This window comes from Panthera uncia, chromosome B4, assembly GCF_023721935.1.
Source record: "Panthera uncia isolate 11264 chromosome B4, Puncia_PCG_1.0, whole genome shotgun sequence".
NCBI classification, from domain to species: domain Eukaryota; kingdom Metazoa; phylum Chordata; class Mammalia; order Carnivora; family Felidae; genus Panthera; species Panthera uncia.
In genome coordinates this window covers 36973317-36997372 of record NC_064809.1, presented here as the reverse complement: position 1 = coordinate 36997372, position 24056 = coordinate 36973317, and the positions used below count along the sequence as shown (strand labels likewise).

The window sequence follows — 24056 nt, the reverse complement described above, 5'->3', positions numbered from 1 at the left end:
AGAGACATGGAGCATGAGCAGGGGAGGGGCAGAGAGAGAGGGAGACACAGAATCTGAAGCAGGTTCCAGGCTCTGAGCTGTCAGCACAGAGCCCGATGCGGGGCTCGAACTCAGGAACTGTGAGATCATGACCTGACCCGAAGTCAGACGCTTAACCGACAGAGCCACCCAGGCGCCCCTCTTAAATGGATTTTAAATCTATTATCATTCTTTTTTGATGTTCAAATTGCTGCTCATTTGGATAGTGAGAGAAACCTTTAATCTGGATCTTTTGTCCTTTTAATGCATACCCATTAGTTTTTGAGCACTTCCCTGTTTCTGGCACAAAAAGGTAGAGACTTATCTTGTACTTTTCCTACTCCTAATCAGTAATCAACCATTTCTCCAAGAAGCTTTTTTTTTTTTTTTTTTTTTTTTTTTTTTTAAGACCAGGCTATGAATGGTATGTAGAAAGTAGATTTTAGGTAGTAGGTGTGGTCATTGCTTCTAGGCCTCTTCAGTGGACACAGTGATACTTTAAATCAGGAATTATTAATTAAATTATTTAAAATTAATTAAAATTTGAACATCATGGGCTCCCATTCCATATTTGCATCTGCCTTTTTCCATGGTAACAGTCCTGTTTCCTGAAAAACAGTTTGTTTCCTACAATATACAGAATAGTTTCAGAATCACTACCCCAATAACACTACCAATAACAAACTCAGTAAGTAAAGTTCAAGGCTTCTTTGCAGGTCTTTTTATCTTTAGAATATATCCCAATAAGGGCATATGCTTAAGGTATTGTGTTTAAAAGTTACTGGAATACTTTTCTGTGTAGTTATATAATCACTTTCATATGCAGTTAGGTTCACTTCTTTCTGTTTTATTCATTTATAGGGTCTGTCTTTTTTGTCCCATTTGGATTTAGCTTATTTTTGAATACATGAAACATTTACATGGTTGAAAAGTCAAAACTTTATAAAGAGGTAAAGCCAAAGAGGTCTTTTTTTTAAGCTTATTAATTTATTTTTAGTAATTTCTACATCCAGCATGGAGCTTGAGCTCACAACCCTGAGATCAAGAGCTGCAGGCTCTTCTGACTGAGCCACCCATGTGCTCCAAGCCGAAGGAGTCTTGATCTCATATTTCTCTCTTTCTCTTCCCTCACGCACTAATAAGTAACCATTTCTATTAGTTTCTGGTTTTATCCTTTCTCTGCGTTTTCTTTTCAAAAAGGAGCAAAACTTAGGGGCACCTGGGTGGCTCAGTTGGTTAAGCGTCCAACTTTGGCTCAGGTCATGATCTCACTGTTCGTGGGTTTGAGCCCCATGTCAGGTTCTGTGCTGACAGCTCAGAGCCTGGAGCCTGCTTTGGACTCTGTGTCTCCCTCTCTTTCTGCCCACCCCCCCACGCTCTCTCTCTCAAAAGCAAATAAATAAACATTAAAAAAAATAAGCAAAACTATACACATACATAAGAATATATACATACACAAAAATGTACACATATATTATCATTTTATTACACAAAAGGTAGCATAATTTTATATCATGTTGTGGAGATCTTCCTCACATTTTAGCTGCACATTCCTCCACTGGGGAAGGTACCATAGTTTCTTCATCCAGTTTCCGATTGATAGGCATTTTGTTTCCGGTATTTTGCTGTTACAAGCAATACTACGATGAGTGATTTTGTCCACATATTGTTTCATATTTATAGAAGAGAAGCTTCCGGGTAAATTTTAGAAATGGAATTTGCTGAGCAAAGAGTTAATGTGTATGTGATTTTATTAGATGTTGCAATACGTCACTCCATTGGGGTCATGCCATTTTGTACACCTACCAGCAATGTATGGCAGAGTTTGTTTTTCTAAGCTTTATTGGCTTTGAAAATTTTGTCAATCTGATGAGGGGAGAAATTGATCTTGGTGTAGTTTTTTTAAAAAAAATTAATGTTTATTTATTTATTTCTGAGAGAGAGAGAGAGAGCAAGCAAAGGAGGGGCAGAGAGAGAGAGAGGGAGACAGAATCCCAAGCAGGCTCCATGCTGCCAGCACAGAGCTCGATGTGGGGCTGGAACCCACAAACCATGAGCCAAAACCAAGAGTCAGACATTTAAACAACTGAGCCACCCAGGTGCCCCCCTTGGTGTGGTTTAAGTTGCTGGTGTGTGTGTGTGTGTGTGTGTAGACCTTGTAATGGGTTAACATTTTATTAAATTTTATTTTTTATTTTTTAAAATTTACATCCAAATTAGTTAGCATATAGTGCAACAATGATTTCAGGAGTAGATTCCTTAGTGCCCCTTACCCATTTAGCCCATCCCCCCTCCCACAACCCCTCCCATAACCCTCAATTTGTTCTCCATATTTATGAGTCTCTTCTGTTTTGTCCCCCTCCCTGTTTTTTATTATTTTTGCTTCTCTTCCCTTATGTTCATCTGTTTTGTATCTTAAAGTCCTCATATGAGTGAAGTCCTATGATATTTGTCTTTCTCTGACTAATTTCACTTAGCATAATACCCTCTAGTTCCATCCACGTAGTTGCAAATGGCAAGATTTCATTCTTTTTGATTGCTGAGTAATACTCCATTGTATATATGTACCGCATCTTCTTTATCCATTCATCCCTCAATGGACATTTGGGCTCTTTCCATACTTTGGCTATTGTTGATAGTGCTGCTATCAACGTTGGGGTGCATATGTCCCTTCGAAACAGCACACCTGTATCCCTTGGATAAATACCTAGTAGTGCAATTGTTGGGTTGTAGAGTAGTTCTATTTCTAGTTTTTTGAGGAAACTCCATACTGTTTTCCAGAGTGGCTGCACCAGCTTGCATTCCCACCAACAATGCAAAAGAGATCCTCTTTCTCCACATCTTCACCAACATCTGTTGTTGCCTGAGTTGTTAATGTTAGCCATTCTGACAGGTGTAAGGTGGTATCTCATTGTGGTTTTGATTTGTATTTCCCTGATGATGAATGATGTTGAGCATTTTTCATGTGTCAGTTGGCCATCTGGATGTCTCCTTTGGAGAAATGTCTATTCATGTTTTTTGCCCATTTCTTCACTGGATTATTTGTTTTTTGAGTGTTGAGTTTGATAAGTTCTTTATAGATTTTGGATACTAACCCTTTATCTGATATGTAATTTGCAAATATCTTCTCCCATTCTGTCGGTTGCCATTTAGTTTTGCTGATTGTTTCCTTTGCTGTGCAGAAGTTTTTATTTTTATGAGGTCCCAGTAGTTCATTTTTGCTTTTGTTTCCCTTCCCTCTGGAGACGTGTTGAGTAACAAGCTGCTGTGGCTAAGATCAGAGAGGTTTTTGCCTGCTTTCTCCTCAAGGATTTTGATGGCTTCCTGTCTTACATTTAGGCCTCTCATCCATTTTTTAAGTTTATTTTTGTGTGTGGTGTAAGACCAGTGGTCCAGGTTCACTCTTCTGCATGTCGCTGTCCAGTTTTCCCAGCACCACTTGCTGAAGAGACTGTCTTTATTCCATTGGATATTCTTTCCTGCTTTGTCAAAGATTAGTTGGCCATACGTTTGTGGGTCCATTTCTGGGTTCTCTATTCTATTCTATTGTTCTGAGTGTCTGTTCTTGTGCCGGTACCATACTGTCTTGATGATTACAGCTTTGTAGTATAGCTCGAAGTCTGGGATTGTGATGCCTCCTGCTTTGGTTTTCTTTTTCAAGATTGCTTTGGCTATTCAGGGTCTTTTCTGGTTCCATACAAATTTTAGGATTATTTGTTCTGGCTCTGTGAAGAATGCTGGTGTTATTTTGATAGGGATTGTATTGAATGTGTAGATTGCTTTGGGTAGTATCAACATTTTAACAATATTTGTTCTTCCTATCCAGGAGCATGGAATCTTTTTCCATTTTTTGGTGTCTTCTTCAATTTCTTTCATAAGCTTTCTATGGTTTTCAGTGTATAGATTTTTCACCTCTTTGGTTAGATTTATTCCTAGGTATTTTATGGGTTTTTATGGGTTATAATTTTTTATATATTATTATTATTATTTAATTTTTTAAATGTTTATTTATTTTTGAGAGAGCACACAAGCAAGCAGGGGAGGGGCAGAGAGAGGGGGACAGAGGATCTGAAGCATGCTCTGTGCTGACAGCAGTGAGCCCGATGTGGGGCTCGAACCCACAAACAGTGAGATCATGACCTGAGCTGAAGTCCAGACATTTAACCGACTGAGCCACCCAGGTGCCCCGAATTTTTATATATTATTGCTTGATTTAGTTTTTTACTAAAAAAAAAAAGTTTTTCACATCTAAAGTCATGAGAAAGATTGGCCTCAGTGTTCTGTTTTTGTACAATCTTTTTAAAGTTTTAGTATCACCATAATGCAGGTTGAGTAATGTTCCCTTCCCTTTTTTTTTTTTTTTTTTTTGATTTTCTGGAAATTTTGTGTATAAGTGGAATTATTTTTTCTTTAAATGTTTAGTAGAATGTATTGATGAAGCTGTTTAAGCCTGGAGTGTCTTTGTGCAAGGCTATTAATTATGAGTTAAATTTCTTTTTCTTTTTAAATTTTTTGTATACTTAAATTTTTTTTTTAATGTTTATTTATTTTTGAGACAGAGACAGAGCATGAGCAGGGGAGGGGCACAGAGGGAGGGAGACACAGAATCTGAAGCAGGCCCCAGGCTCTGAGCTGTCAGCACAGACCCTGATGCAGGGCTTGAACTCATGAACTGCAAAATCATGACCTGAGCCAAAGTTGGACACTCAATTGACTGAGCCACCCAGGCGCCCCAAGTTAAATTTCTTTAGGAGCAGGGACTATTCAGTTTTTTCTACTTATGTCAGTTTTAATAGAGCATCCTTTTTTTCTAGGAATTTGTCCAATTTACTGAAAACCTTTAAATTTGTCATAACATTGTGACCTTTTGAGATTGATTTTTTCATTTAACATAATACTCTTGAGATCTACCCAGGTTGTTGCATGTATCAATAGTTTCTTTCTTTGTTTCTTTGTTTCTTTCTTTGTTTCTTTGTTTCTTTGTTTCTTTCTTTCTTTCTTTCTACTGTTTATTTATTTTGAGAGAGAGAGAAAGACAGAGAGAGGCAGGGGGAGGGGCAAAGAGAGAGAGAATCCCAAGCATGCTCTGTGCTGTCAGCGCAGAGCCCGATGTGGGCCTTGATCCCACAAACTGAGATCATGACCTAATGCGAAATCAAGAATCAGACTCTTAATCGACTGAAACACCCAGATGCCCCAATAGTTTTTTTGTTTTGTTTTGTTTTGTATTTTAGTTGCTGAGTAGTATTCTATGGTATGGATGTACTATGGTTTATTTAGCCATTCATGTATTGGAGGACATTTTGGCTGTTACTAATAAAGCTCTTTTGAACTTTTTCTTTCTTTCTTTCTTTCTTTTTTTTTTTTTTTTTTTTTTGCTGGGTTGCTGGCAAGCCAAGGATGGTGATTAAGGAATGAGGGGGTGGGACTGAGACTGGCAACAAAACTTTCTGGATAGTGAGCACCACTGCATGTCCCACAAACATACCATGCCACAGGAATGGAAGAGTAGAAGCTCATCTTGCAGATTTTTCTAGCTCCATCTACTAATAAAGCTTAACATCATCATGTCAACTAGCAAAGAAGAAATGTTTCAGGGTCCAGTTTCAGTATTACAGAGTGAAGCATGAAGGGGTAGATTTGGAGCTAAGAGGCAACAAATTGATAACTAGAACACAGGGTTTTACTTCCTTTAGTTTTTAACATGTCTTATTTACATTAAGCTAAAAATATACATATGACGTTTTCGGAATGTTATACCCATATTATTACTGACAATGAGACTATTGAACGCAGTTCAAGATTTCTTTTTGTCTTTAGAATATACACCATTATGATTGTACAAACAAAATACTGGATTTTAAAATCACCCGAAATAATTTCTCTCCTGATTTTTTTCTCTCTGATTTCACTAACAATATGCAATGAGCTTTGTTTGTTTCAGTTTGTTTTCGATTTTTGAGGATTACTCTATTTCTGACTTGTACTTTTTACTTATACAAAACATTTACTTTATTTCAAATTAATGTTTATATTTAATGCTGTAAACTCCCCTATAAAGAGTTTTAGCTGCCTCATAGCAATTTTGACATGTCATATTTTTGTCATTCAGTTGAAATATTTCCTAATTTCCACTGAGGTTGCTTCTTTGTTCCATTGTTTATTTAGAAGTATATTTCTTAATGTTCAAACATATGAAGATTTTGAGGTTATATTTTTATTATTTCTAGCTTAATCACATGTGGACAGAAAACATGTTCTATATGAACTTAGTTGTTTGAAATCTGTGGATTCTTGCTGTATTGCCCAGCACACAATCGATATTATATGTTTTATGTATGCTTGAAGAGAATATACATTCTGCAGTTGTTGGGGACAGTGTTCTGTAGGTTCCTTATATAAATTTGTTAATAATAGTTTCCAAATCTATATTCCTACTGATTATCTTTTTGTTCTATCAGTTCTGATAGGTGTTAAAAAACCTGACATTTTAAACCTGGGTTTATCAGTTTCTCCTTTTTGTTCTATCAATTTTTGCTTTATACATTTTGAGGTTATGTTATTAAACTCATCCAATGTAAGAGTGTATCTTCTTGGTGAACTAAATCTTTTATTAATATGAAATGATGTTCTTTAGTACTGCTCTTTGCCTTAAGATCTATTGAAGATCTGCTGCTAATCTAGCTATACTAGCTTTTTTTTGGATTCATGTTTGCTTGATATATCTTTGCCTTTCCTTTTCTTTCAGTCTTTCTGCATCCTTTGCTTGAGATGTGTCTCTTGTAGATAGCATATGATTGGTTTTATTGTTAATTCAGTTTAGACATCTTTTTCTTTTAATTGGAACATGTAATAAATTTACATTGAATGTAATTACTAGTATATCTGGGCTTAAATCTACCCTCTTTAAAAGCATTTTCTGAATATGCCACCTGTTATATGTCTCTAATTTCTCTATTTTCTTGCCTTTATTTGGATTGAATTTTTTAAAAAAATCATTCTATTTTCCCCTTCGATTACCTAATTATTTACACATTCTTTTATATTTACTACAGTGGTTATTTAAAACTTTATTTAATGTTTATTTATTTTGAGGGAGAGAGAGACAGAGTGCAAGCAGGGGAAGGGCAGAGAGAGGGAGACACAGAATCCTAAGTAGGCTCCACACTGTGAGCTGTCAGCACAGAGCCTGACATGGGGCTTGAACTCATGAACCATGAGATCATGACCTGAGCTGAAGTTGGACGCTTAACCAACTGAGCCACCCAGGTGCCCCTACAGTCGATATTTTAGACTCTTAGTCTATAGGGTAGAGTACAACATCCATCTTGATATTTCTTTACTATCTTTTAGCATCTCTTGTTGCTGTTAAGGAACTAGCTGATTGTTATTCCTTTGTAGGTAATTTGTGTTTTATTCTAGTGGCTCTAGAATTTTAATTTTTATCCCTGATGTTCTGCAGTGTCACTGAAACATCAGTTTATCTTTATTTGTCCTGGTGAGTACTTGGGTTACACTTCCCATCAGAGGATTCTTGTCTTTTTTTTTTCAATTCTAGAAAAGTCTCAGTTATCTTTATATATTACCATCCTGCCATTCTTTTGGAACTCCTCTCAGTCCATCCAACACACCTGCTACTTGTTCTTTTATTAAAAATTATTTTCTTTTTTTTCCTACATTGCACACTGGGTGAATTCCTCACTATTTTCTAATTTACTAATTCTTTTTTTTAAACTTTTTTTTAACGTTTATTTATTTTTGGGACAGAAAGAGACAGAGCATGAACGGGGGAGGGGCAGAGAGAGAGGGAGACACAGAATCGGAAGCAGGCTCCAGGCTCTGAGCCATCAGCCCAGAGACCGACGCGGGGCTCGAACTCACGGACCGCGAGATCGTGACCTGAGCTGAAGTCAGACGCTTAACTGACTGAGCCACCCAGGCGCCCCTGATTTACTAATTCTTTAACTGTATTCAGTCTTGATTATATATTATTTGTTGAGATTTCAAATTTTGATGCCTATGTTTTTCATTTCCAAGTTTTCTAATTGGTTCTTTTCATATCTACCTATAAATTATTTCATTCTGTCTTTATTTGTTCTTTTAAGATGGAAATTATTTCTTCACTTTTTTAGCATCCTAAGCACATTCATTTGATGATAATGAGGAGGAGGAGGTGGAGGAGAAGAGGATGGTGACAATGATTATCATTATTATTATTTTATTAAAGTCTTTGAGAGACTGTTTTACAAAATTAATCTCCTCTGAAGTAATTTCCTGTTCCAATTGTTGATTTTGTTATGTTGTCTATCTTTTGTAGCATTAGATTTCTACATGTCTTTGGGAACTTGAGTTTGTTTATTTTAAGTAGCATCTCTCTATTTCTCTTCCTTTCCCTCTTTCTCTCCTTCTGTGTAAAACACTTCCTTTCTAGTTGCTTTTTGTGACTGTCTCATTTGCACCCCTACTCCTGATCTAATGTCCAGAACCTGGTCTTAAAATGACAGTAAGTGGCTCTTCTCCTGTAGAGATATGGGGATGTTGTGGATTCAGGTAGAGTGCCAACAGTTTCTAATTGAGAATAATAATCAATATTTACTGAGTTAATACTATATGCCAGGCACTATTCTACATATATTATTTCATATAATGTTCCTAACAGTTCTATGAGTTAGATACTACTACTACTATTGCTACGACTACTATGACTATTACTTCTACTATCACTACCACAATGATGACCATTTTACAAATGAGTAAATTAAGGCATGTTAAATAATGCCTTTAGTGAAGACAAACCAGAACATTTGAATTAATGAATGAATGAATGAATGAATAAATAATCCATTGTTGCTGGTAGCAGATAGACTGAACTCAGACCAAATTAATTTTCTGGCTTTTTTTCCCTATCATTATTAACCAAAACTATGGGTATATGTCACTGGAATATAAGTTTGTAGTTTATAATAGCCAATTTTATTAATATGAAATTATTTTATTTCTATGAAATTTTTGTAGTCCTATAGACAAGTACTCTCCTACTCCAAATCTCTATCCAACTCTCACCCATAGAAAGCACTTTATAATGTCAAGGGAAAAGATGTGATCCAAAGGGCAGGCTGAAATGCTGAAAGTGATACCTAATAGTACCTATCTCATCTTTTTTGACTCTCATGTTAATTTTTATTATACTTATTTTACATATGAATAAATAGAGTCTCCAGGAGTTAAATAAATTGCCTAAGGATATATTGCTAGTGGGGGACAAACTCTGAGTCAGGAGCCAAACTTGTGTCTTCTGATTCTTAATTATTCTTTGCATGTTTTCATCATACCATGATACCCACCTGTGATGAAGTACCCACCTATAGCAAGAGAGAAACAGCTCCCCCTCCTCACCATTTTTATTTCTTATAGAGATGTTTATAGTTATGGTAGGTTCTTCAGAGATCACGGACAGGAACTTGGATGTCTCAGAAAAGAACATCAAGGACTTTATGGAGGCACTCCAAGTTGCTGGTCAGGTGAGGACATCTCAGACATCTTCCTGGCTCCAGCCAGCATAGGACCATCTCGATCAAGGTATTTGGTTGGGCACACACCCACTGTGCCAGGAGAGTGGGAAAATTTCCAGTCAGCAGAGCACTACTTGGTCCAGTCCATTCATAGCTCCAGGTCTAGTTCCAGTGTTCCTAGTCTGGCCCATATTCTTCACTCCTCAACCTCTGGTCCAGCTTTAATCCTCTTCCTAGATTCACTCCTCCTCTTCCTTTCTTGACCAGGGATCATTATTCTCTTTATTATCTTTACCCTTCAACCTTCCTTTCTTCTTGAGTCCCCTCTCTCCTATAGTTGTCAGCAGACAATGTCTTACAAACGCTCAAGTTGCTGAAAGTCAAAATCCTAAATAACAAGATGGCAACTCCACGATGCCAGAAGGTGACAGATATCATCGTTGACTACATGAAGACCATGGTGAGGAGCTGTGCCTCTGGGTTGGGAGCTTTGGGGAAAGAAAGCACCCCAGGTATGAGCCCAAGAGTTCTTTCTGGTGGATGATGACACTTGGAAACTATGTGAAAACTTGGATATGAGTATCTCATTTCTAAACAGTTTGCTGGAGTCCATATCTTGTACTGTGAGCCTATCTCAAGAATTGTGACATAGACAGAACTGGAAGATACAGTAGTGAAGTGAAGTGGTGAGGCAGGAGGAGTGAAATGGAAAGGGGGAAGGATTTGGGCTGTTGATCTCAGAGTCTGACCTGGTTTTCAGACTGTGTCCTGGGATTCCTTAGGTGGTCACCTTTGTTATTACAACTCAACTAAGCATCTCTATTTACTAACTTATTTAAACCCACATATCTGTATGCTAGCCCACCTTTAGAGTGAACATTCATGATATCTACTTATCCATCTATTCACATACTTTGTACTTACTTCCCTGACATTGGGTTAATCTGGTTCCTTATTTTCTTGGTTAACTACCTACCTATGGGGTATCTTCCTTCCAGTTTGCCTGCCTTCTTTGGCAGGCCTGTCTTCTGATCAAGACCACTGACCTTTCAGGGACTTCCAAAGTTGCTTCTGTAATCTACCCACTTTCCTGATGATTCACTTGCTGCTGCAGTGAAACCTCTGTGCTTTGGAAACTTTAATCCCCACTCCCACCCCAATACACAGATTGTGCGGATTTCTTGTCTTCCTGTTCTTTGCACACTTTAGGAAGCTCTTGCCCTCCATCACTGGGAAGGTGTCTATTGGATGGGTGGTAGGTGAGTTCCTGCCTATTCGATGGAGGAGAATCACTTATTGACCAAATCTGATTCTCAGAGCTGTGGGACTCATCTCGGGGATTAGCCTTGGAACAGTTAGTCTTTCTCTTTTCAGAAGCCAGAGGGAGAACTGGAGGAGTTGTGCACTGAAGTCCTATTGGCTCTGGGGTTCCAGTCTCCAGGAATAGTCATCTTCAAGCTGTGGGACAGATGGCATTTGAACAACTTGCCCCCAAACGGTCTCCTGGTTGCAGTGGGGAGACTCATCTTCTGCCAGGGTATAGATCCCTATTGTGGAAGAGTTAGTCTGAGAAGAGGATAGGGCCAGCAGGGGGTGGGGGCTTTGTATTTATTCTAGACTAGCTTTATCCTCCTGATTCCTCTCATTGGACATCTCCATTTAGTTCAGTCATGGGATGTATGTGTAGATGGGAAGGGGACAAACTAGGTCCCTATTGGGCTGCTGGGAACTCAGGAGGGAGTTTATGGAGACCAAGAATGGCAGAGTAGGACATATTAGGGCATGAGAGACTGTGGAGCTGGAGAGAAGACTCCAGGTGGAGAGAGAAGGCAGAATAGAGTGGTGGGGTGGGGCAAAGGAGGAAGCAAGGAGTGGTTTACTTAAGGGAACCTTAAGTTTTGAATTTGATTAGGGGCTTGGAAGGTAATAGTGTAGCAGGATGAGACCAAGAATCACCATACAATCTCTATCCTGGTGGCTATTGGTGATGGCAGTGGCTCTCTTACTCATTCCACTACCCTCTCCCAATCACAAAGTATGAAAAAATAATCAAGTCACCGGACTATGACAGTGACTTCCCTTTACCACTTGGAACTGGGGCCAAAGAGAATCTGGGGGAAGTCAGCTGACCTTCTGGGCATTAAGATAAAAATGACAAGGCATGTGGCTTAGGCTGCACAGCAAGCTCAGAGGACACAGTAACAGAAATTGGAAATGTGTATCCTGATATAATCAGGACAAATGTTTTCACATCCACTTCAGACATCATCGCTCTTTATTTCCTTAAGGGTCCTTGGAAGGGAGTGTTCATGCCTAGGCTGTACCAATATCTTGTATCTGTATGCTATGCTAACATCCATTATTGAGCTTAATCTTTCCAGCAGCCCTGTGCAGCAGTCACATCAGGAATTGTAGTCCTATTTAACAGTTGAAGAAGCTGAAACTCAGATAAATTAAGTAACTTGCTCCAGGTTGCCCAGACTCTGGAGGCAGAGCTAGGATCAGAACCCAGGTCTCCTGCCTCCCAATCTATAGAGTTTCCTACACTAAGGCTAGGATGCACCCCTCCCTGGGATAGGGATGTTTTTCTTGTACTCTCTCTCTTAGGTGCAGACCCCTACATTGGTGTCACATGGGAATATATACTGCACCTTCTGAGGATGGCCCAAAAGGAGGATGACATGTTGGCAGTATGTCATGGTGAGGATTAGGAGGGTCTGGGGAAGACTCTACTGGAATAAGGGAGAGAGGAAAGAAGGGAAGAATGAGACTGGGTCCCTCTGAATAGGGATCCCAGAAGGCTGGGGAGGGGCAGGAAATGTCTGAGAGCAGCTGCTCTTCTCCATCTGACTTTTCTTCTCCTGATCTGGGGCAAGGACCAAGTTTGATTAGGGATGCTGTGGGTGTAGGCAGCCTCAACCACTTTCCCTTTCCCTGCTGTGTGGACAAAGTGTGGTCAGAAAAGAAAGATAGTTGGGGAGATGGTGAATGGGTTGGTGTTTCCCAGCACAGGACACCACAGACCCTTTTAGAGTTGGGGATGAGAAGACTGTGCCCACATGTATGTATGTTTCGTTTTGTGGGAAAGGAAAGGTGATGTGCAGCTCAAACTCCCTTTAACCCTCATAGTGCTCAAAGGATTGGTCATCAGTGCCCGGAAACATCTGGATCTGGGTACTAAGAATGATGAAATGATGGACATCACACAAGAGGCACTGTCCATCAAGGCTTACCTCACCCTTCGGGTTCTCTTCAATCGTTGGTCCCTGAGGAGCAACAACAAGGTGGGATTGTAGATAGCAGGGGCTGGATGCATGGGCTGAAGGAGTAAGTCTTGAATCAAAGATGGGACAGGGCCATGTCTAGCCACTTATTGGTGGGAGGATAACTTAAATGGCTCTTCCAAAAGAGCAGGGTGATTTTCCTCAGGTTCCTCCTCCCATTCTCCTTAAAAGGGTACTATCAGAAAACTCCACTGTCTGTTCACATAATATGTATGCAATTAAGCAACCTTACATTTACTGATTACCATCATTTGCCAGGCACTGTGCTAAACCTTGCAGATACAAAAAGGACTAAGGCAAAGCCTCTAAGGGATTATCTTGCCTTCATCCCTGAGCTGAGGCAAGTTTGTTGTGTTTCCTTGGGCACAGGTGACAGAGGAAACTCTGGTGATAATTGGCCATCTCTTCTTCCTCATTCCACCATCCAAACTCAAGAATCAAGTGAACCGTTTAACCCGATGGTTAATGACTTTGATGTCTGCAAAAGTGGCACCTTTCTACATTTCCCAGGTGATTGGAATGGGGTGAGAAGATAACTTAATGGGTTTATGCTTTCCATGTTTACTGAGTAATTAATGCTGGGGTTGGCAAAGCACGGCCCACAGGCCAAATCCAGCCTGAAACTTGTTTTTGTAAAGTGAGGTTTTGTTGGAATTCTGCCACTCCCATTTTGAATTCATCTCACACTTTGAATCTGACTTTCCTCTTACCTCTAGACTCAGATTTAAATGGCTCATCAGAGTAGATCAAGCCCACCTGGATAATGTCCCTATTTTAAGGTCAACTGGTATGGGACTTTAATTATGTCTGCAAAATCTCTTCATATAAACACCTACATTACTGCTTGATTGAATAACTGGGAGAAAGGCCCTGGAATTTGGGGGGGCCATTGCTATATTCTGCCTACCTTAGAACTGTTACACCAATATTAGATATCTTTAGGAGCAGAGGACTCGGAACCACTACCCAAATTTTCTGATTGTTGTTTCAGTCCTTCTTGCATTTCAATGGCATTCCTCAAACCAATTTCCCTTCAAATTTTAATGGGGATTCCGCAAAAAGAAGATGTGTTAGTTAGCAAAATGGGTGGGAAATACTGAGTTAAAATTAAATAAATATCTTAAATGCAGGACTTCTCAGAGCTTTCAGTATGTAGGCTAATCTGGTCCTCCAAGAAGCAAATACTAACATGTGATTAGAGGTGCAAGAGATTTATTGGAGAAACATCTGTGAGGGAAAACAGGGATAGAACCAGAGAGGATTTGGAGAGCCATCAGACTATGATGTATGTCTGACCCTTGATAAGGCTAGGGAGAAGGAGGGAAGGAAGGGAAGGAGAGAAGAAAGAGAGGAAGGTTTTAGATTACAGTGCAGTTGTAAGAAAGTTTTAGTAAAGCCAACAGGGAGTCACTGAACCAAAGTTACCCATCAGAAAAGTCCTATATCTTGAAGGACTAATAGGCCCGTTTTAGTGGACCTGCCATATTCAGTCATTGGCTGGGACAAACCTGTGGGAATCTGACTTCAGTTTTAACACAGTGATGGATTTTAGAGCATGGCAGCTGCACATATTGGTCAATTATGCACCAATAGGCATCTGAGAGGCATATTTTTCAGGGTTACTAAATATGCTAATGTGCATTTGTGAATTTCAAAGAGGAGGATTTTTTTTTGAGTGCAACACACATTAACATCAAGTTTCCAGTGACTACAGTGTTCAGTCTACTGTTATGCTACCACCTCAAATACACTTTCCTTGGTATATGAAGGGATGGCCTTTCTCACACATATGCTCTGAGTTTTCCACATTAGTGGACCAGCCACACAATCTCTTGTTTAATCTCCCTTCTGGCACATGTCTCCATGTTGCCTGGTGTATGGTCTATGAATTTGGAACAAAGGTTTGCTCTATGTAGCCAATTAGCCAGTTGAAGGCTGAAATTTGTATACCAATTACTAGTCTGAAGATTATTCAGGTGGAAATTTCACCTCATGTCTTGGCTGACAGTGGAAATGTTTTGACTACTCCCTTTCTTCTTCTCATTCCTCCTCCTCCCTCTCTCCAAGGAATGGTGGTCAAGAATCAAGATAATTATCAGCCCACAGTATAATTTTGTTTGGACATCAACTAGCACTAGCCAGCTCTATTTAAGCAAACTGGCCCTAACTGGGAATCCATCAGGTAGACCAAAGGAGAGGAAATGTTGATTTTTTAAATTTATCCTGCTCCTTTGAAGACAGCCAATACTTGCAATGTTGAATTTCCCTATAGGTTTCTGTGGAATAATGAGATTATATGAAAATAAGTATAGCTTATTGGGCAAAGTGGAAGGGCAGGTCATGACTGTGTTAGGCTATGAAAGAACTAGACCCTGAGCCTTTTTTGGAAATGTCCAAGAGGGCAGTGTGAAACAATGATGACTTGGGCCATCCTTGAAGAGTAGATGTGAGGACAGAGGATTTCTCTTGAGGCTGTGGAAAGTCTGAGCTGACTTGTACTTATTCTGTCCTTATTCACACAGTGTATCTTCCAACTTATAGATGCTCTGGCTCTTAGTGGCTGTGGAGGTATAAACTTGGAATCCCAGCTGGGAAATATTATAGGCATGCTGTTCAAACAGGTGAGTGTTATGGGGCTAGAAGGATTATGGGCTTGCTTTCTCTCTTCTTTGGAGGTGATGGCTACCCCAGCTCAGGTCACAACCTCCACACGATGGAGGTGTCTTTCACATGGTGACCTTAACCATACACATCAGGTTTCCCTGGAATAGGCAAATGCCTGGATTCCGGGAACTGAGTGGGATATTCTCCATAAGGTAAATTGGGTACATTCTACATGTTTCTTGAAGGTCACAGACCTTTGCTGCTTCCGCCTAATCTCTGGTTAAAAGGCAGAAAGTTCAAACCACTCCATAATACCTGTGCGAAATGTCAGGCCCTCTGTTTTGCAGCCTAGAGTAGGAAGAGGAAAACTGAACATTTTGCAGAAAAGGGTTACCTTCTGTATGTTTAATTTGCTTCCCACTGTCTTCTTCCCTTTGGGGCTGGGAATGTGGATTCCTGGGTTCTGTTTTCTTGTTCTCCTTATGGCTAAGCACCACACTTCCCATGGATACATGCCTTGGTTTCCTCATCCACATTCAGGGCCCTTAGTTTCAGTCCTCCTGGGTCTGATGGCCTTGGTCTCCCCACAGCTGAGTGAAACAGTTGAGGACTCAAATCATCACTCTGTACAGAACCACAGCCTTGCCCTGAAGACCTTCTATATCCTGAGTAAGTTACCACAGTTCCCTAACCCCAGGTATTTGTGTGGGTGGGCACTCAGGATCATTTTTTTGTCTCCTTGGACTGGAGCAGGGGCCTAAGTTCCCATAAGAGGCTTCCATTCTTCTAGATTAAATGCAAAGTGATCCATGTGAGCTTTGCCTGAAATTCAATGAATCTCGAAGGGTATAGACATAGCTCCATTCCCTTTACCTGAAGTTGACTTCTCTTTCTCCTTCACTGATTCCCAGCTCAGAAAGGTGATCCTGTAGGGGCTCCTGGGTGGCTCAGTCAGTTAAGGGTCCGACTTTGGCTCAGGTTGTGATCTTGCAGTTTGTGGGTTTGAGCCCCGCATTGGGCTCTGTGCTGACAGCTCAGAGCCTGGAGCCTGCTTTGTTTGGATTCTATGTCTCCCTCTCTCTCTGCCCCTCCCCCACTTATGCTGTTTCTCTCTCTCTCAAAAATAAATAAACATAAAAAAAATTAAAAAAAAGAAAGGTGATCCTGTAATTACAACACTAATCATCATGAAAAGTGTGCTGACCTATGGGAGGGCGTGTGGTGGAGCCGTGGAGGGACAGAGCCCAGCTCAGGAAAACGATCTGGCCCTGTGCTTGGCACATGGTAAATGCTGAGTAAACACTGGCTCTCTTTTTCCCTTTTTCCTTTCTCCAACCTAAAGGACACTAGTTTATCTAGTTCATGGCATCAGTGGTTTGCTAAACATGATTTACTTCTACTTACCACTTCCTACTTAAACATACACTTGATTCCCTTGTATTCACACCCTTCTGATAGCCAAGTTATATAATGATCGGGTGGTAACCTTAATACGAGAGAATGTGGAATCCAAGGATCCAGCCAAGATAGTATCAACCATTCAAATTTTCACAGATGTGCTCCAGAAAGGTGAGTGGCCTGGTCCTATGGATCTTCTTTCCTATGAGAGCTCTTTTCTCTGGGAGACAGTCCCATGTAGTAGTTAAAAACTTGGTTTTAAACTCAATGTAAACTCAAAGTAAACTCAATAGGTTTAAATCTTGCCTTCACTTCTTATTAGCGTGCAAACTGTAACAGGTTGCTTTTAGTCTGTACCTCTATTTCCTCATCTGAAAATGGAGGTAATATTAATACCTACCTTTCAGGGTTTTTAGTGAAGATTAAATGAGAAAAACATATGCCAGGTGCTTAGACAAGTTCCCACTATGCAGTCAGTTTCATAGTGATGTAGTCTATGATTGTTATCTTGTGGGAATAGGCTTCAACTCCAATCAAGTGTTTGCCAAACCTTTGCTTTGTGCCTAGCACGGTGCAAGGTACTGAAAATAGACACTTAAATAAAACATAGTCTCTACTCTCAAAAGAGTTCACTATCAAGCAGGGAATAAAAAGCTGTTCAGATAGTGAAACAATGCAAGATAATATGTGATAGGTTGTTTAAATGTGAGCATGGTGATGTGCAATAGGAAAACAGAGAAGCTTGTCAATCCAGAGATGAGATGGGCTCTGTGCAGGAGATGCAGGCAAGGAGATTGTAACAGCAAGTTAGGAGAGGGAATTCACATAAAGAAGAACAGAACAGAAGAACAGTGGTCATAGTTCTAAAGGTTGAGATATATATGGGGCAGGGGGAGCAGCTGGAGAGGTGGATTTGTGTGGGCAGTCATAGGAAACTGGAAAGGGCTGGAACTCAAATGCCAGCTTGATGAAAATACTGTTTTAGGTCACTCTTCAGTCTGCTTTGAAGCAAAAGTATGGTGGAAATAACCTCTAAGGATTCTACCTGGCCCTTGAATACCAGGACAGTACCTAGAATTCCTCCCAGCTGTTTATCTTCTTGTGCCTCCCAAAACAACAGAGAAGGGTGGAAATTGACCCCCAGCTGCATGTCTGTCTTTTCTCTAGTGCCCCAGACAGAGCAACTGAAGAATGAGGTGATGCATTCAGTCATAATCATGATTCAGGAGGATCTCAAACCAGTGAGCAGAAAGGCTAAATGTTTGGGCTGGGAGGGCAATTGGTTTTATGAGACCTTGAAGTTGTATAAAATGGAGAGGGGGGGGGTTCATGGATGAGGGGAGAGGTAAGGCACTCTTACCAAGCTCTTCATGGCCTCAGACATTCCCATGGGTTACCTTTGGGCTCTTCAAACCTGAGAAGGATTTGAGAAGCGGACGGGTGGTTCCAGCTATTTTCTGAGCCTTGTCAGTGGGGACACAGAGCTCTAAAGGATACTAAAAATTCAGAGGGGAAGAAGACCTCAAACATTATATCTAGCATGGGGTCTGAGAAGCCATGGTTTTAACAAGCTCTGCCAGGCTTAGAGGCAGAAACTGCTCCCAGCTCTGAATCGTGCAGGACAGGGAGAAGAGGAGCAGTGGTTTAGGGTGCTAAATGGACAACAATGACACTATCCCTAAAAACAAAGTCCTAAATATTCAGAAGGTTAATGGAGAGACTGGGATCATGAGGGCTGGGCCCTCAGGACTTGAGGGATTCATTCCTGGCTTTCTCAACGAAGGCCAGAACATGGTACTTTTCCTGGACTCCGATTTCTCCCTACCCAATACTTCTGCCAATTTCTTATCTTATATAAGGTGTGGGCAAGCTAAGTGCTTATAGTTCTCCAGGAGGATGGTAGCATCCTGGTAGCAGCTGAAATGGGCTAGAATTTGAGGGTGGAGTAAGGTGGTCAGGGTCAGTGGCTGTCATCCCCTGGAGCCCACTGAAGAGTCACATTGGGTTTGAAGTCAGGAGATCTGAGTCGCTTGAAGATACCCCTCACCTGCTCTGGTCCTCTGTGTCCTCACCTGGAATAGGAAGGGTCATACTGATGTGCCTTCCTATGTTGCCACATGATGGTCTATAACCCCCACAGGTGCGAAGGGCCCTCCTGAACTTCATCGAGATGCTGATCCAGCATGACTACTTGGCCCTGCCCCAGGGGAGCATCATCATCAACTATGTCATCAAGCTCAGCGTGTCTGACTGCTCAGTGAGCAGGGTCCAGGCAGGGAGCAGACAGAGGGTGGGAGCAAGAGAAGGGCAGGTTTGGGAGCAGAAGGGAAAGAAGAGGAGGGTATGGTTGGCACAATGAGAATGGGCTTTGATATCTTAAACTCTGAGAGGTGAGCCAGGGGAGGCCTTGAGCCAGAAGACTCAGCTAGCACTGGTTTCAGATTTAAATATTTCCTTTTCTTATTCCAGAATGAAGAGGACATCCAACTAACGTGTTCCAAAATCCTACAGATGGTACAAACAACTAGGGTCAAAGAGGCCCCTTCATCTCCTCCTCCCCTGACTCCCCAGATCACTACCCTGACACCCAGATTGCATACTCTCTGCCTGCCTTCCACCCCCTCCCAACTCCATATAACCCCTTGTACTGTCTCTTCCACCCTCCCCACCTCTGTCTGAAACCACTCAAGTGCCTGGGACTTCTCTAAGAAGTGGCTCAGTGGAGCAGAAGAGGGTCACTGGATGGTAAACCTGGAGGCCTGAGCCTGGGTCCTGTTCAGCCAGTTTCTGGCTGTAAAATCTTGAGTAAATTGCTCTCTAGGTTGCAGTTTCTCTTTCTGTAAAAAAGTTGGTGACTATTCACCCTTGCTGGTCTTAGCAATCTCTAGGGATTCTTGAAGACTCCTACGGGTTGCTGTGTGGGTCAGAGTTGAGTCAGGGGCCATGGGAGGAAAAGCTGTGATTTACTCTCCCTCCCAGAGTCCCCCTCTCCCAGCAAAGCTGTCTCCTGATCACTAGCATGTCTTCTACCCTTGGGATGTTCCCCAGTGAAGGTGATTACAAGTCACACAATTCCAAATTTCAAGAAGTCCCTCTATCTAATCAAGTCCTTCCTACTGTAATTTTAATCAGGACCTTGGTTATGTTTTACCAACATGGAGTGGAAAGGGAAAGAGGGTGAGAGGGAAGGGCAGGAAATGGGCAGACTGTGTATATAAGGTCTCAAATGCCCCTCCAGGAAAGGAAGACAAAGCCATGGGGTTGGAGAACTTATAGTTGGGGCTAATTTGGGGCTTGACATTGAATCCCTTGCCACATCTTACTAGGTAACCTTGCCCAAACTGATCACCTTGGTATGCCAGCCCAGCAACACCTTGGCCTTCGTGCCCCTGAGTAAGATGGCCACGAAAATGGCTCTGAGGGCCCGTTCCCTGGGCCAGGTTCCCTACCTCAGCAGCTTTCACCTCAGGCGTAAGTACACGGTGGGGAAGACTGTGGAGAGAGGTTAACTGTGAAAGCACAGGCTGCCACAGGCCGGGAGAGTGGGGGCAGGAGACAGGGTGAGATTCTGAAGGGGCGGTGGGTGTAGGGACAGGGTGCAGATCTGCAGGGCTATGGCTGTGAGCCTGAGCCATGATGGAGGAGGTAGGCAAAGGGTTAGCACAGCAGATTGATGCCATTTGGCCCTTCACATGAATGAAAAGGGGATTTCTTTGGGAGACAGGCAACCCCAGACACAAATCCTTCTTGCCTTTATTCCTCATCTTGAAACACTGGAGTAGAGATGTAAGAATATTGTTGTTAATTACAAAGTAATGTGTACACAGACATTCCTGACCCTTTGCCCCGATTCTGAGCATTACTCTTTGTTCACCCCTTCTTGACTTCGAGTCCCAGTGGGAGTCAGAGTTGGGGTGAGGATATCTGTTCAGCACATTACTTGGGGTATGTATGTGTGCTTGTGTGTTTGGAAAATAAGCATTCTTTATTAGGGTTTAAAAGGTGGAAAGGTAACAAATTACTTTCCCAGTGTTGAGAGTTCTGATTATAATCCATATGAACAATAGATATTTAAAATATGGACCTAGGATTTTCAAATATGAAAGTCTACGCTCAATAAAATGTATACCTGGATTACAACTTAGAATAGTGGGAGATGTTTTCAAGGTGTCCACTAATAGAATACACTCATGGGTAATGACCATTTACCATGCTCTGGCTGGACAATGCCAGGCTGACATAGCAGCCTTTCCTCCCTAGTTTCTCTCTCTCTCTCTATCAAAAAAAAAAAGCTTTTAAAATTGTGATATAGGTGACATACAGTGTTGTATTAATTTCAAGTGTACCATGTAGTGATGTGACAATTCTATACATTATGTTCACCATGATAAGTATAGTTATCATCTGTCACCATAAGTATGATTACAATATTGTTGACTATATTCCCTACTTTGTACTTTTCATCCCCATGACTTATTTCTTTTACAACTGGAAGTTTGTACCTCTTCATCCCCTTCACCTATCTTGCCCATCTCTCACCTCTGGCAACCATCTGTTCTCTGTATTTATGATTCTGTTTCTGTTTCTATTTTTCTTTGTTCATTTGATTTGTTTTGTAGATTCCACATAAAAGTAAAATCATATGGTATTTGTCTTTTTCTGTTGTGCTTATTTCACTTAGTATTATACCCCCTAGGTCCATCCATGTTGTCATAAATGGCGAGATAATCATTCTTTTTTATAGCTGAATAATATTCCTGTGTGTGTGTGTGTATGTGTGTGCGCGTGCGCACGCATCTGTTTTATGCTGGAAATGGTTTGTTTTGAGGCTGAGTCAAAATGTCAAAATCCCCATGGCAATGGCACCAATGCTCACTCTCCACTTTGCTTTTTGTCCTCCACTAAAGAATGGATGGTGGGCTGCTGGGAATGGGGGGCTGGAGGTTGGGCATCCTGGAGCTGGCACTGACTCTGTCCTATTCTCTTATCCTCTTTTAACTCAGCTACCCAGTTCATCTCCCCACAGAAACTCCTGACCCATCTTGTGGTAAGTGATGAATGAATGGGATGAATACTACCTTGCCATCCATCCTTCCATCCATCCATCTATCCGTCCATCTCCCCATTCTACAAATAGTTGAGTACCACTCTATTCCAGGCATTGTGCTGGGCAAGGAATAAAGGGTAGGGCCAAAGATCATAGAGACTTTGGGGAGAGGTGATCCAGGCCAAACAGCTCGGAGGAGGGAAGGAATGTGGGTCGGAGAAGACCTGGCCTGTATTCTATGTGGCCTTATTGTGAGCTGTTCTCTGTTGATCTTAGACATGGCTTTCTGGATCTCATTTTCTCAGCAAGTGTGTTTTGAGTTTCTCTATTTGCCCAGACATTATGTTATAGACATTATGTATACTTGCAAAGACAAGGTGTAGAACTGCTCTTGAAGTGTTCACAGTCTTAGTGGGAAAGACAAGCCTGGGAATAACTACCCATAATGCAGTGTGATAAATGTTAGTAGAGGAATACATGGGGTGCATTGGGATCTTAGAAGAGTGATGGGCTGATTTGGTCTCCAGGAATCAAAGAAGGCATCACAGAGGAGGCAACGTTTTGAGAGCATCTTGCAGAACATGTAGTTCACAGGTGGAAAAGAATGGGAAGGTCTAAGCTTCAGCTCTACCATTCAATGGATTTGTTCTTATTTTCTTCCTTCTTTTCCCTTAAATCCGTTCTCTGCCTCCTGCTCGCTTCTCTTGTTTCTCAGATGTTTTCCCTGAAGCCCTATAGAGAAGGGGAGTTTGGTGTAAGCTCTCTAAGGCTACTATATGCCCTGCATCCTATCACCTCCCTGCACCCCGTTATCAACTCGAATGTGGGCCAGCTGTGGATGACGGAGATCCCACAGATGTTGCAGATGCTGGATGGTGAGGGGTTGGCTGCAAGGTGGGAGAAATGGAGCTGGGGCAGGGGGGCAGACTCCAGAAGAGTCTGAGGTACAGGATGGATCTTCCTTGGGGTGAGGAGAACCAGGACCAGTCTCTCTGTCTTTCTGAGATGCCATTTGGGTAGGTCTGCTTCTTGGACCATGTTCTGCACTGAGTAGATATGCAGTCCAGAATTCTGTGGCTCCAGAGTTCCCAGAATGCCCCTTCTTGTGGGCAGAGGATCAGGGAAAAGTGTGGGCTTTGGAACCAGAGAGACCCAGGTTGGTATCCTTGTTCTAACACTTGCCTGCTGGGTACGTTTGACCTTTGAAAAGTCATACATTTCCTGGAGCCTCTGTAAAGTGGGAGAACAGTTATATTGTGGGGTCATGGTGAAAATTAAATGTGATGATGGGCATAAGGCCCCTGGAATAGTGTCCAGATGTTGGTTCTTTTTCCCCATCTGGGGCCTTCTGGTCGGGCAGATCATGCTTTCTCCTTTCCTAGATCACACTGAGAAGAGCCTGAATCAGGAGGAGTGGGAAGACAGGCTGCTCCAGGTGAGCACCCTATGAGACATTCCTCCCTCCACACTTGCCTTCTTTCTCCTCTTTAGGATCCTGAGGGAGACCCCCCAGAGACTGAGACATGATCAAGAGACCTCCCTACTCAAGAAAACTTATTTCTGGGGAATCCTTGGCTCCTGGCCTCTGCATCAGAGTCTCTGACTATATCCTAAACCTTAATTTACCTTCCACACCCTCAAAGTCCGACTGTCAAGAGAGAGTAAGGAAATGGGGCCCTAGCTTTGTGATCTTGGGCACGTTATTTAGCCTTTGCCAGCCTCAGCTTCTTCATCTGTAAAATAGAAATAACTCCTATCTCTCATAATTGAATAGGATAATATAGGAGAGAGAGAGAGCCTTGTAGACTATAGTTTCACATACATCATTGGCATTACCATCATTGTTGCTATATTGTCATTCTCAGTCCTGACTAACCCCCTTTGTATATTTCAGCTCCTCCCCATTTCTTGAGCTCTTTTTTCATATTTACAGACCATGTCCCCTTGTCTCTTGCTTCTTTCTTACCCACTTCATGAGGCATAAAATCCCGGCCACTGCTCTGTGTGGTCCTTTTCTCCTTTTTTACTCAGTTTTCAAGTCAGTCATTATTGGCTATCAGTGATGACAGCTGGCTGGAGCAACTCATTAAGGTTGTCTTGGAGAGGATAAATTATTTCAATGATGATGATGAGGAGGAGAAGGTAGGTGTGTGTGTGTGTGTGTGTGTGTGTGTGTGTGTGTGTGTGTGTGTG

At 41.5% G+C, this 24056-nt stretch overlaps 1 protein-coding gene across 2 annotated transcripts in view; it reads left to right on the top strand.

Moving 5' to 3' along the window:
- Window positions 1-24056, top strand: part of LOC125918716 (maestro heat-like repeat-containing protein family member 1) — a 93419-nt gene that overhangs the window by 7210 nt on the left and 62153 nt on the right. For both annotated transcript variants that reach the window (XM_049624871.1, XM_049624872.1), the window contains exons 2-18: window positions 9445-9539; window positions 9868-9990; window positions 10905-11067; window positions 12138-12230; window positions 12660-12814; window positions 13184-13324; window positions 15337-15435; window positions 16009-16087; window positions 16877-16987; window positions 17984-18057; window positions 18957-19073; window positions 19286-19330; window positions 20143-20287; window positions 21820-21863; window positions 22579-22738; window positions 23246-23298; window positions 23895-24005. In XM_049624871.1, coding sequence (XP_049480828.1) covers window positions 9447-9539; window positions 9868-9990; window positions 10905-11067; window positions 12138-12230; window positions 12660-12814; window positions 13184-13324; window positions 15337-15435; window positions 16009-16087; window positions 16877-16987; window positions 17984-18057; window positions 18957-19073; window positions 19286-19330; window positions 20143-20287; window positions 21820-21863; window positions 22579-22738; window positions 23246-23298; window positions 23895-24005 — 1806 coding nt within the window. In that variant the 5' untranslated portion in view covers window positions 9445-9446. The remainder of the gene's footprint in view (window positions 1-9444; window positions 9540-9867; window positions 9991-10904; window positions 11068-12137; window positions 12231-12659; window positions 12815-13183; window positions 13325-15336; window positions 15436-16008; window positions 16088-16876; window positions 16988-17983; window positions 18058-18956; window positions 19074-19285; window positions 19331-20142; window positions 20288-21819; window positions 21864-22578; window positions 22739-23245; window positions 23299-23894; window positions 24006-24056) is intronic.